The following is a 14,040-nucleotide window of genomic DNA, read 5'->3' as shown; positions in this document are numbered from 1 at the left end:
GGTTGGGGGTTATTATCAGCCAGCACTCAGTATACAGGGTATACCTCCAGCCCACCACTGAGCACTCATGCAGTAACGGACCGTTTGGTTCAGAGCTTCCTAGGCAGCTTCGTTGCCAGGCAAGGATGTCATCCCCAGGTGCCCAAAATCGGATGCCTGGAGACGCCCACAGTGCCTGTCAAAGCTGCCTGGGAGCAAAGAAAACAGGTTCTAAATGCTGTGACTTTGTGAGAAAAATATCATATATAATATTTTCTTTTGTGTTTCGAGTCTTGTATAACCTTAGACTGTTGTATTTCTTATGTTGCTGAATACAGGTCAATCAAGGTTGTTTCGAGATGCCTGCCAACATTGATTGTTCTGAAGATTTATTCCAAAGCCATGAAGGTATAATGATGTGGCCATTTTAGCATATGATTTTGTAGGATGCACAAATTTTCTTCCCTATAACCGTTGATTTATTGCTAATGTTGTCGCTTTGTGAGATCAGCAGAAATGCTTGAGAACACAGAATTTTGGTCAAAGTCAAACTACTCCCATGTGGAGCATTTGGAGTGCCATATGGAAGTTAACATGGAGCTGAATGAAGGAGAACAAATGATTGATCACGCAGAAGCTAGCTGATATGAATTGTTTAGCAACGATGAGATATACAAAGGCGGTTGTAGATGAAACTGAATTGTTGTTAACTTTTTCATTGCTCACTGAATAGCAAATGTATATCTTGTAATTTACAAAAAAATGGTTATGGCTTTTGCAGATCTGCAGAACCAATCAAGAACTTCTAACTTGGACAATGAACATTTTCCAAGGGATGCATCAAACCACGCTAATGTTGAAGCAACTGGACCTCCATATGATCTCTCAAATGGTATGTACCTTCAGGGAAAAACCTATATACTCTGGTTGGAGACACAAATGAACACTCGTATGCTGTTTTCCTCTTCAGGTGTATATTTTATGTGTTAGTTCCATAAAGGAACCATTAATCAGCACTTGGCTGCCGCAGCTGCAGTGCGTAGGCCACACTTTCATCATAATAGAAGAGATGGGCACCAGAGCAGATCAGGAGCAAGTAGCCACCCACATTTTCTGGTGCTCTCAGCAGACGAGCGCACTATCTCAGGTCAAGAAGGGGACTACGAACAAGCACATGCTGTAGCTTCTGGCTGCCCTTTACGTACACTTGTTGAACATGAACACACTCGAGGGTTAGCTGATGCTTCCAGTCTCCTATGTGTAACTATTGGACATAAATTGTTCTCTATTTTTAGGAAACGTGCAATACACAGCAAGAACAGATTCAAACATTTCAGAAGTAGCTTGCAGTTGCGACTGAGAAGTTGAAGGTTAGAAGTTGAAGCATATGCTACTAGCATTCTTTATGTCTTTACAAACATGTGCACTATTCCATTATTTGTCATCTCAAAATTTATACATTTATTCAATTATGTTATGGGCTCCCACTTGCCATCTCATGCTTTTACAAACACAAGGTATTGCCATATTGATTCTCTCAACTCTTTTGACTGTGGAAGGCCTTCGAAGACTTCATGCCTTCTTTGTAACCTGCCATTATTCTAATCTTTCATGTTGCAGCAAGGCCCTTGTGACCTCAACAGTATAGGATTTACAGTCATTGGCAAAGTTCATGTTCAAGGCGACTGGAAATGCTGTCAACTTGGTGCAAATAGTTGGGATGAAGGTAATGACTTGTTTTTAAGGTAGTATGCTACCCTAATATGGTGATGCACCTGATGCTGATATTGGACACCCGAGGATGAGCGAGTCGTTGCCGCCTTCCGCGACCATCTCGCCTCGCACTGCCTCCTCCCCGACAAGCATGACGACTACCACATGATGCTGAGGTTCGATTACAGAGGAGTAGGGGCTAACAGAGAAAGTTGGGGCCGATGTAAATAGTGTAATTTGTTTGCTTGACAAAATTTGGAGACTAGGATGAGGTAAATAGTGTAAATCTGTTTGCTTGACAAAATTTGGCTCCTGTCATGGACTTCTCGTGCTGGCAGGTTCCGCATGTGCAGCAGGCCTTCACCTGGGACTACGGCCTCGCTTGCGTGCTCATGGTGCTCAGGACGCTAGGGATTGATTGCTGCGATGGCATTGCCGATCTCGAGAGGCTCTGCCGCACCACGAGGTTCTCTCTAGGACTGGAACTTCACAATTTTAAGTACAATTAGCTGTACAACAGAACTAAACAAATGATTGTCACCTTGATTTTGTGGCCCTAACCATGGCACATCCAGAAAGTAGAAGGAACAAAAAAAGGAAAGTAGTAGTACAGAGCTAAATGACTGTTGTTCAATGATCATAAGAGAATATTTGGTTAGAGTAGTCATAAGTTTAGAAAAATGCAATAGTTGCTTCATCCAAAAAATGCAGGTATACTTAAAGAACGCAGGCTCCATTTTTTTGTTTGGAAAACTGACGCCCTTTAACACTTTTGTTTGCAGCATTTGGACGGTTGACTTAGCATATCTGTTAAACAAGATTTCAGTCAGCTTTCCTTTCTGTACCGTGACCCTTGGAGCAAATCCACAATATTCTGCTGAATCCTTTTGTAGGGTACTTGTTCTGACAAACTTCTACTGCACGAGGCTTCTAAAGTTCTCATCAATAATGTTCTAAAAAATGGTCATTACATAGGAGCAATTGCAAGAAGACATCGATCGAGTGGACGAGCTATTTGGGAAGGCGCTCGATGCTGGAATTAGTATTCAAGCCACTCAACCGCTAGAAGGCTGCCAATATGTGGGCATTCACTCAATACGGATTGTCTGCGCTTTTTTTTGGGTAAGCTCAAAACATTAGCTGCATTTCATAAATTATTTCGCTTCCATTGTATTGTACTACCTTTTCTGTTCATTTATTTGGGATGTGTCAACTTCAGGTTGGGCTCCAAAGTTGCAATGTTCCAGTATTCCTCGGTCGAAATGTACAATGCCTGCAAACCACAGCCTACTCTTGAGATTCACAATCCCGATATGCACAAAGATGCCCCAAGGTATGTTTATAATACTAAATTTGCAGGCCCTTATTTCATTGGCAAAGTGTATGAAGATGATCATCGTCATAAATAATTTGTAGCAGACCGTAGAAACCACCGCAAAAACCTATACCGTAAGAAGCATAGCCCTCTCTGCTCCTTGATTATCTCTGAACGTGATGTAGGCAAATTGCAACCGCTCATCACAACTGCAAAAGCATTCTAGGTCAAATCTTGCATGCGCTTATGCTACCGAAATATATCATGGAGATGATATTGGCACTAACCTTTTCAATTTTACATGCACAATCTCACCAGAAAATGAGAAGAACTCACTAATATCTTGCTCTGATGCTTTAAGTGAGACGTTGTGGACCTTTACCGTGCATGTGCCTGCCATGGTCGCCTTAAAAAAAGTTGGACGACAAGAATCAATCGGCAGTTTCGATAAATACATGTTTTAAATTCTTTAAACTACCATATCTAGAGGATTACTCAACAAGGTCGTTGATCTCATTGACCTTACATCTGAAAGGTGGGATAAAGACTTAATCTAAGGAATTCATTGTGTTCTTTTTTGTGACAAATAATGCGCCAAAAGCGCCTGCTTCTACCAGTACCGGAAGCGCGGCAACTAGCTAGAGCAAATCTCAATTTGTGCATTGGAAAGCAAGTGAAAGAGGTATATCCTTTTTTTACATTGAAATATCAAAGTACTATGCAGATTTTATTTCAGCTCTATTGCATGATGCACTCACACTACTATATAGTATAAGTACCATCACCATAAACTCTGAACGCTCTATGTTTGGTTTCAAATTTTTCCGTAACTAGATTTGGTTTCCTGATTTTTATAGGCTATTGTTTAGGTAGTAATTTGCCATAGTGTTGGGGAGATGGCTGAACAGTACAAAATGCATGTCATGAATGAAATACAATGGGATTATTTTTCAGTTGAATTGTTAGACATTCAACATGTGCATATTAAATTGGTTTCTACAGACACATGCTTTATTGGTTTGTTGGGATCTCTCAGGAATACACAAGCTTTGTCGATTGGTTGCGCGCACGTGGCCCACCTAGCTGTGGAAAGACCACCTTGCACATACCATTGCTAATGAGACTGGTGTGCCATTCTACAAGATCTCAACCTTGCCAAACGCCTCTCATGGAAGCTCAGAGGATATGTCAAGGTCATGATCGACAAACAGATGGAGGTGCTCCGCAAGCAGATCTCCATCTATGCCACCATCTGCGAGCAGCTTGTTGAGATGCATCGCATCCTCACCGAGCACGAGGACACCATTGCAGGTCGGTCAACGCAGCTGCGCGCAAAACCAATTGGTACTCTCTTAGCTCTCTGGTCGTCTTCTTGCTTGTTCTGCCTTCTGGGGTTTGCAAACAGAAAACTAGGGCAATTCCTTTTCTTTGCCTTAGGACTTGCATTGCGGATTGTCAGTTCCATCTTTGCCCCTTTGTCCACAGAAAAATCTTGTCCTCTTTTTTTCCCCATGACTTCTCTAAAGCCCGCAACTACGCATCCTTTCTTTATTCATGAACAGAGCTAATTGTGGTGTTACAGGATGCTGCGTTTGCTAATCGTACGAAATCATTTTCGGTCAAACTCCCTTTCTATTTTTACTAGCCATCCAAGATTTGCTATATAGTTGTTTATCACTTCATGAGCAGTTTATCACTTCATGTAAAACTGGAGGAAGTCAAATCTTTTTTTGCTCAGTGTGGCAAGGTATGCTACATGTCTTTTAGCACTGATTGTTGCACCTAAAAGTAAGGGGTAAAAAACTACAACCATCACAGGTGTCAGCAGAACTTATGCAAATAGGAAACTGATATATAAGATAGATAAAGTTTCCTATTGCTATTAGACATTCAATATTGTTATGATTGATAATAGCGATAGGTTCCCTCATCAACCAGGGGTTGTTTCTGTGGTAGCAGGCTTTGACCATGCTGGTCTTTTGAGAACTTTGATTTGTTCTTGGTTGATCCCTAAACAAAGACTCGGCTGCGTTTATAAGAGAGGTCATCTAGCTAACTTTGGGAACTAGGAAACTGACCTCTAGATTTTCCTAATACGAACTGACTAGATAACTTACCTAACCTAACTTATGTCTTTCCATAAAAGTAATGTAGAGAACAATTCTTTGAGCTGGAAATGTACTGTATGAACTCACATCCTTGACGTTATGCATCCGAGGTTAATATGATAAATTGGTGTCTTAGGCCATTACCATTCGAATACTAGATGTTCATTGATCTTGCAATGTGAATAGTAAATACTGCTAATAGTATTTGTATTTGTACTATTTGCATTACAGGTAAATAGTGTGAGGCTACCGCGGCATGTTTCTGACAAAAGGCATTTCTGTGGCACTGCGTTAGTTGAATTTTCAGAAGAAGATGAAGCAAAAGGCGTTTTTGAGAAAAATCTCATTTTTGCTAGGGTAGACCTGGAAATAAGACCAAAGTAAACCAACTACTAGCCTACCATTTGCATGTCAGGAATCAAACTGCACAGGGGACATCTAATGCAACGCACATGCACTCACCTATAACTTCTTATGTCCTCGCTGATTCTTAAATTTTTAGCAATTTGGTGCCTTCTGAAATTATTGATGTTTCTACAGGAATTATCAAAGACAGTAGCTAAATTAGCTGAAGATGGCAAGGTATTATCCCAAATTTTATCTTTCCACCTTTCTCACTATGTTTTTGCTTTCATTTCCAACATTACCTTTTTATCTTCTTACTTGGAGATTTTTTAACTAAGCATTTCTGTTTTTTACACATAAGTTCCACTTTGTTATCTTATCCTGTTTGGACTATAATGAATATGATATCAGTAAGTGTTTTTTTGCAGGTTGCTATAAGGAACATAAGAAGAGATGCAATCAAAGCTTATGATAAACTAGAGAAGGTTGCTCTTCTCATTTGTCACTTGTCCTTGTGGGCCATCATAGCTTTGTAATAAAACTCATATACCACACTTGCTTATTTTTGTTCAAAAAAATTGCACTTGCTTATGTAGGAAAAGAAGTTTTCTGAGGACAACGTGAAAGATTTATCAGCTGATCTACAAGTGAGGATGAATTTTCTATTTTTTTCTTCCTGTAGTTGCACATAGGTCCTCAAGGATATGCTTATATCTCTTGGAAAGCTTTTTATTGTTAGATGCAGTGGGAGCTAACTTTCTCGTACAAATTCTGCAGAAAGTCCTAGACGACTACATGAAAAAGATCGAATCCATCCAGAAGCAGAAGGAACAGGTACTTTTTTGATCTATTTGTTGACTTTTTGTCTAACAAGATGTAGTGTTTGCTGGTTATACGCTATAACCTGAGGCGAGGTAATAGGCACATATCAAACTGAGCTTCTGAATAAAAATAACTATGCTTGATGCTAGAACAAGAACTCGCAGTATTCTTGGGTTAACCATTAAAGAGCCCTCAGAAAGTGAATCAGAACTGCCTGGATTCTTTTCAGGAACTGATGAAAATTTAGACCTCAAGCTGACTGTATGGCCGGTGAGGAATAACCGCCTCCGTGAAGCATGCATATGTTGGTGAATTCACAATGCAGTGATGTGATGTTTTCTGAAGCAATTTGTTTGGTTCATGGTTTTGGTGTCTCGGCGCTGCGCCAAGGATGCACGTTTTGAATCAGGCGCTTTGCTGGAACTTTTTTGAGAAACGATGGAAATTGCTATTGGCGCAGAGAAATATGCCTAAGCTTCCAGAGAAGTGTACCCAAAGTTATCTAAATTCCAGTAAAATATCAATTACACTGTAAGACAACAATTACTTAAAACTCCAGTGCGAATTGAATGATAGCTTTTTCTGTAATGAAACAGGTGGTTTGGTGGACTATACTATGTTCAAGTTCTGATTCTTGTACTGTTCTAACACTGTTGATTTCTACTAGGTTCTTGAGGAAGGCGTCCTCAACCCAGAATCAACTGTTGTTGCGATCTTTCCCTCTCTAATGCATTATGCTGGGCCAACTGAGGTGCAGTGGCATGCTAAGGCTCGTATTAATGCTGGTGCAAATTTCTATATTGTTGGAAGGGATCCTGCTGGTATGAGCCATCCCACGGAGAAAAGGGACCTCTATGATGCTGACCACGGGAAGAAGGTTTTGAGCATGGCTCCTGGCCTCGAGAGGCTCAACATCCTTCCTTTCAAGGTATGCCATCCTTCCTGACCAGATCTCTTCCTTCCATGCACATCCAGTGAGTAAAAGAATGTATTGCAATTAGCATTTTCTTCACATCTATACACATGTCAATCTTTGATGTTTTTAGTTATCAAGAAAATAGAAAGATTTATTGTTTGTCTGCTTTCTTGACATTTTTCTTGTCTCTTATTCCGGATCAGGTGGCTGCATATGACACAAAGCAAAAGAAAATGGATTTCTTCGATCCATCAAGGAAAGATGATTTCCTCTTCATCTCTGGCACAAAGGTCAGTTTTCACAACTGCTGGGATGTTGTGATTTTCAGCACCAATCCTTTGTCGTCACTCGTCAAATCCTAACTAATCATGCCTTATTCAGATGTGCACTCTTGCCAAGAACCGCGAGAGTCCCCCGGATGGTTTTATGTGCCCGGGTGGCTAGAAAGTGCTCGTTGAATACTATGACAGCTTGGTGCCATCCGAGGGCAGCAGCAAGCTGCGCGAGCCAGTTGCAGCCTGAAATATGGGAAGCGCTTCAGATAAGGAACCCTACTATATCAGCACAAGCGGTTCTTTGCGACATAGAACCGTTGTTGTATGATTGTATACTGGTTTGTAAGACTTAAAAACACTGGGCTTGATTTGGACGTTAATGTGTGCTTTGTAAGTGGTGTGCCCTATCTGCTGGCAGCGTTGCACATCAAATGTTTGGTGTTAATAAGGACATGCTATGTATCCTCTGCCAGATTGTTGTACATATACATTCTGGTGATATAAACATGAAGCTGTCTTCTGCTGTTTTATAACCAGTTCTTTTTAAGCATCTTTTACTTATATCAATGAGAATAAGTTATTGGGTTCACTACTTGCAAGAACTATAATGTTACATGGCAGGAAAAAAAGGAAATGTTCATGATTCAAAAGAAATAAAATGGCACAACATGGAAATGGCCGGAAAAGAAAACATATCGTAACATGCCACGACCCTTCAAGTCATGGGTAAGAATAGGATCAAAGAAGGTACACATAACTTCGAGATATCTGTGGCAATTCTTGAAATGTAAAATTAATGTTAAACAGAGCACAATGAGGTATACAATACTGAGAATACACATGCCACGACCCTCCAAGTCGTGGGTAAGAATAGGATCAAAGAGATTAAGAGTAACGAAAACCACAGAAGGACATGTATGCACAGTAAATAGTGTAAATACTCCATAGACAGTTTGAGTGTGATGTTTCCTTATATATAGAACTCTCGCTTAGTTGATATGCAGAGCTGTTGCCATTAACATTAAAAAACACAACACTTTGAATAACACAAGCATAATACTGGGTATACAACTGCAATTTCCGGTAGCAGTTTTATATATAAAAAAAACTCAAGTCTTTTTGTAGTGATTAGATTAACCTTTCTTCCTATACTCGATTCATGCAAATCATAATGAGCAGCAGACATTGCTTAGCATATTGTTGTTACTGCTATATTTCATAGTGAATCAAGTGAAAGCAGCCGTGAGAGAAACTCGAGTTATTATCGTGGGCGACGAAATTGATCTTTAGCTTTGTTCATGCAGAAAACAAGTCTACTGTACTGCTAGGACTTTAATTGTGTCCTCAGTAAAAAAGGACTAACTTGATCTTTATTCTTGTTCATGCAAGAATTTTAGGCACATTTGTGACGCCACGCTGCAGTTTGATGGAGGTGAGCTCCCTTCGTCAATGCTCTCAGTTTTTAAGGCAACCACATTTTATTGTCTGGGACCACAACAGTGTTTTTAAGGTGTCTTGTAGGCCTCCAAGCGCTTGGATAATTCTAGGCACCTTGCCCGCCTAGGCATTAAGACGATGGTCATGTTTACTTGCTCACCTTACCGACTTAAGAACACTGGACCACAATGATCTTATCGGTGATGAAACTAGCTTCTATGTTTTTAAGCTGACAACATCATCGTACTATTAGTATTCTGTTCCTTGCATATCATATCATAGTGATGTTGTTATTCTCTATCTATGTTTTATATTAATTTTTAACTCTCGTGGCAACGCACGGACACATACTTATATTATAGTGATGTTTCTCGTTTCGTATATATGTTTCATACCAATTTTTAACTTCCATGACAACGTACGGGCATATACCTATAAATTTATTATAAAAGAGATTCAAAGATCTATCTAACCATATTAATGTTCTCTTAAACTTTGGTAAGCTTACGTACTTTTGCTATGGATCCTTTTGAATCAATTACAAGGTAATTCATTTAAAAACCGTAGTAACACACGTGTACCTAAATATCATATATAAAAGTTTGCATGGTACTGATGATTACAATGTAGTGGTGAAACAACCAGATTAAAATAACAAAAATTATGTATGGATATGATCACAAATGTATTAAGAAACCTTTTCTCATAACAGTACCATGGTATTATGTGTTCCCGTTGCAACGCACGGGCACTCACCTAGTCACTTTCTTTATGTCTTAACATGTGTGTTTAACTTAGAGATAGAAATTTGAATTTGATTTGCAAAAACAAACCAAGTGGTGGCAAAGAGTGATCCATATATGTCAAAATTGAATCAAAACAATTTGAGTTCTTATTTGAATTGGTTTTGTATTTGTTCTACTTGCTTTATATTGTGTTGGCATAAATCACCAAAAAGGGGGAGATTGAAAGGGAAATGTGCCCTTGGGCCATTTCTAAGTATTTTGGTGATTTAGTGTCTAACACAAGTGCTTAAATGTAAAATGGTGGACAAAGTACAAACCAAGGATAAAGATATGTTTCTCAGACTTAGTACATTGTTTTATGGACTAATGTATTGTGTCTAAGTGCTAGAAACAGGAAAAATCCAATTGAAAATGTCTTGGCTCGAGCAGCCAAGAATCTGCTCAGTCTGGGAGCACCGGACTGTCCGGTGGTGCACCGGACAGTGTCCGGTGCGCCAGGCTGGTTCGAGCGAAGTGGCCGCTCTCGGGAGTTCACCGGCGACGTACGGCTATAATTCACCGGACTGTCCGGTGAGCCAACGGTCGGCCGGGCCAACGGTCGGCCGCGCGATCTGCGCGGGACATGTGGCCGAGCCAACGACTAGAAGGAGGCACCGGACTGTCCGGTGTGCACCGGACATGTCCGGTGCGCCAACGGCTCCAAGTCTGCCAACGGTCGGCTGCGTCTGTTAAGGAAAGAAATCTGGCACCGGATAGTGTCCGGTGTGCACCGGACTGTCCGGTGCGCCAGACGGCAGAAGGCAAGAATAGCCTTCCCAGATTGCTCTCAACGGCTCCTAGCTGCCTTGGGGCTATAAAAGGGACTCCTAGGCGCATGGAGGAGTATACCAAGCATTCCTACAACATCTCTAAGCACCAAGACACTGATTCCGCGCATTTGTTTCATTGTGATAGCATATAGAGCTCTAGTGGAGTTGTGAACTCATTGAGTTGTGTTGCGAGCTCTTGTTGCGACTTGTGTGTGTGGTGTTGCTGTGATTTCTTGTCTTGAGTGCGTTGCTAATCCCTCCCTTGCTCCGTGCTTCTTTGTGAATTTCAAGTGTAAGGGCGAGAGGCTCCAAGTTGTGGAGATTCCTCGCAAACGGGATTGAGAAAAAGCAAGTAAAACACCGTGGTATTCAAGTGGGTCTTTGGACCCCTTGAGAGGGGTTGATTGCAACCCTCGTCCGTTGGGACGCCACAACGTGGAGTAGGCAAGCGTTGGTCTTGGCCGAACCACGGGATAACCACCGTGCCATCTCTGTGATTGATTTATTGTGGTTATTGTGTTGTAACTCCTCTCTAGCCACTTGGCAATTATTGTGCTAACGATTAACCAAGTTTTGTGGCTTAAGTTTTCAAGTTTCACAGGATCACCTATTCACCCCCCTCAAGGTGCTCTCAGGCGGTCAGGCAAGAACCCTGCATTAGAGCTTCCTATAAACTGTAGCGGGTTTTCTGAAGCTAGTGGAACTTTGTAAAGGCCTCGTAGTGTTACCCTGCCTCGCCTCCTCGGTAGAGGTGTATGGGAAGTCGCGATCCCTTGGCAGATGGGTAACATGACTTGTGGGTAAAGATGCGCAACATCTGCAGAGTGTAAAACTGGTATACTAGCCGTGCTCACGGTCATGAGCAGCTCGGACCCTCACATGATTAATTTATGGAACTTAAATTCAATTTGTCATATGCATTGCATCACAGGTGATGTTGTTACTTCTGTTCTACTATTTAATTGGGTTGGTATTTACTTATACTTAGTAATTGCTAATAAAATTTTGACCAACTTTAAAAGCAATGCTCAGCTCTAACCATCCTCTTTGGTAAGCCTTACACTTCACGTGAGCTCCCATCTTTGGCGAGTTCATGCACATTATTCCCCACAACTTGTTGAGCGATGAACGTATGTGAGCTCACTCTTGCTGTCTCACACCCCCCCCCACACAGGTCAAGAACAGGTACCGCAGGATGAGGCGCATGAAGGATGCTGTGATGTGTTCGTGAGAGATCTAGGTCGTCGTCTCCCAGTAAACTTTGGGTTGCTGGACCGTTGTCTCCTTATAATGTAATTATTTATTTATTTATTTATTTTGTATAGAACTCCTATTATATAATAAAGATGTGACATTCGATCATGTGCCATGATTCATCATATGTGTGAGACTTGGTCCTAGCACACCTGGTGATTATGTTCGCACCCGGGCTTTGGACCCCTAAAACCCGGGTGTGACAGAAGTGGTATCAGAGGATTGTTGACTGTAGGACAAAACCTAGATAGAAATGGACATAACCCTTACCTACTTATCTTACTCTGATTCTTTCTATACTTTTCTTGATCTTGTCTCACCTTCTACTGTTCTACTCTGATTAACCTTACCTTTGCTACTCTAATTCTTTTCTAAACTTATCTTAATCTTTTCTCATCTATTTCCGCTTTACTCTGATTATTCTTACCTTTTCCTTCTAAAGACAAACGTGGATTTCATACTTTGAAATCCTGTGCCTAAAGTGACCTTTAGGAATAGGAGACCTACTCTTAGGAACAAAATCAAAACTATTTTTGTCAATATTTGTATGCTTGAATGTTTGTTCTTGTGATACATGTCTGATTTGGATTTTTTATTGAGTGTGATGAGTTGTGGAATAATATCCACAATTGCACCTACATATACATACATGAATAAAAAAACTTATAAAAATAACTAGACAAACTAGATTATCCCTTATTAAAGTATCTAGCCTATCAATAACCATCTCATCTTGAAAGATTCTATCCTACACTCATAGATCCATCTTATCTTAAAAGATACTCCATCACCTTAGTAGATTCATCTTAACTTGAAAAGATTTTTTTATGTCATCCTAATAGATCTAACTGAACTCAAAAGATTCTATATTATCCTTATGCATTCATTTTGCCCTAATTAGCATATTTATCCCACTCTAGAATAACAACCATGAGCTAATCCAAAATTTACTTAGATCTTAACTAGTCTAATCCAGTCATATCCAACCTAATCTAGATTTTATCTAAACTTTGATGATCTAATCAAGAGTAAGTTACTTAATGCGGGTACAAAAGATAAGGCCATACTCCTAGTTCACTCGAGCCTAAATTGGTGACTTAGATCAACTCGGCCATACCCAACAACTTGACCTACATCATGTAATCTATCTCATCCTGATCTATCTTAACCACACTCCCCAACCCTGATGATATACACTAACATCGAATCAATGAGGTCAAGACCGGAGAGGAAAAGATCAACATTAACAAGGAAGGATGTAACAGTCAAAGCGAATCTCGAGATGAATCAAGACTTAGACATTTCAGATGAAGTTTTTCCTATCTTTCTTACCTCAACATGTCCATCTTATATCCTACATAATAAGTAGCTGGATACCTATGCTCTCCTAATAACATACTATTGACTATATAAAAAAATGAGACTCTAGACTTTTAGAAACAACTATAGACTAAAAAAATGAATTACAAACCAATCTTTCTATATCCCTTTTGTTACTAATCTCGGAGACGAGATTTCTGTTAAGGGGGTAGGATTTGCAACACCCTAATATCCCACTGTTGGTATTTGGGGAAAATCTTTCTATAGAATTTAAATAGATAGACCAATAGATACCCCTCTTAAAAATATTATTAAGATATCCCTTTTAATAATAAATTTGAAGATACTCTTAAACAAGAATACCTTTTAATAAAGATTATATATTAGAGATTATATTCTTAAAGTAAATAAGTAACTAATAAATAGATACGGTAAGTTTGATCTCTTGATGATAATTTTGGTGAAGCATTTTATGGAGAACATAACATTGACCTCCAATTCTAAATAAACACATAAAATTGTAAATGAGAAAGGGAATGTTTATGAAACCATTTATTCCTCCCATAAATAGATGGCAAGGAAAAATAATAAATAATAGTAATGTAAACAGTAGAAGTTATATTCACTTGGGAATTTGAAGTTCAAAATGGGAGTTTGAATTTGAAGTGAGAACTTTGAAATAGAAAAGGAATTTTTCTTGCCTTTGAAGTAATTTTTAAACCAATGAAATAATAGATGTTTATGCCTCTAATTTAGATTTGACTTGTGAAATTTTAAACTGAATTTCTTTGGAGCAAAATCTTATCTCAAACTCAATTTATTTAATTATTTGAGTTACATATCTTTTATATGCCTACAAGCATTCATCTAAATGAGAAGTAAAAATGATAAATTGTATTTTAACCGGAGTATACATTTGAGGGGTTATACCTGAGAAATTATTCTTAAATTATATTATTTTGTGTGTATGAATTGTACATTTAAAAGCATTGGCATAAATA

At 39.5% G+C, this 14,040-nt stretch overlaps 2 protein-coding genes and 1 long non-coding RNA gene across 3 annotated transcripts; all 3 read left to right on the top strand.

The window, feature by feature from the left end:
* The first annotated feature begins 152 nt into the window (after positions 1–152).
* On the top strand, positions 153–3,007 carry LOC103645432 (guanylyl cyclase 1). Its single transcript, XM_020543739.1, has 8 exons — positions 153–227; positions 318–387; positions 761–871; positions 1,275–1,318; positions 2,031–2,158; positions 2,475–2,586; positions 2,668–2,814; positions 2,912–3,007. Exons 1-8 carry the CDS (start codon positions 153–155, stop codon positions 2,987–2,989), a joined length of 765 nt encoding a protein of 254 aa, XP_020399328.1. The 3' UTR covers positions 2,990–3,007.
* Positions 3,008–5,646: 2,639 nt separating this feature from the next.
* LOC103643633 (uncharacterized) lies at positions 5,647–6,096 on the top strand. Its single transcript, XR_561131.2, has 3 exons — positions 5,647–5,697; positions 5,889–5,945; positions 6,057–6,096. It is a non-coding gene; the product is annotated as an uncharacterized lncRNA (long non-coding RNA).
* Positions 6,097–6,255: 159 nt separating this feature from the next.
* On the top strand, positions 6,256–7,575 carry LOC103645431 (ATP sulfurylase 1, chloroplastic). The gene is made up of 3 exons (XM_020543737.1): positions 6,256–6,294; positions 6,950–7,210; positions 7,402–7,575. Exons 1-3 carry the CDS (start codon positions 6,256–6,258, stop codon positions 7,558–7,560), a joined length of 459 nt encoding a protein of 152 aa, XP_020399326.1. The 3' UTR covers positions 7,561–7,575.
* Positions 7,576–14,040: the final 6,465 nt, after the last annotated feature.

Source organism: Zea mays, chromosome 1 (assembly GCF_902167145.1).
Source record: "Zea mays cultivar B73 chromosome 1, Zm-B73-REFERENCE-NAM-5.0, whole genome shotgun sequence".
Taxonomy (NCBI): Eukaryota; Viridiplantae; Streptophyta; class Magnoliopsida; order Poales; family Poaceae; genus Zea; species Zea mays.
This window is presented reverse-complemented; position numbering and strand designations above follow the sequence as displayed.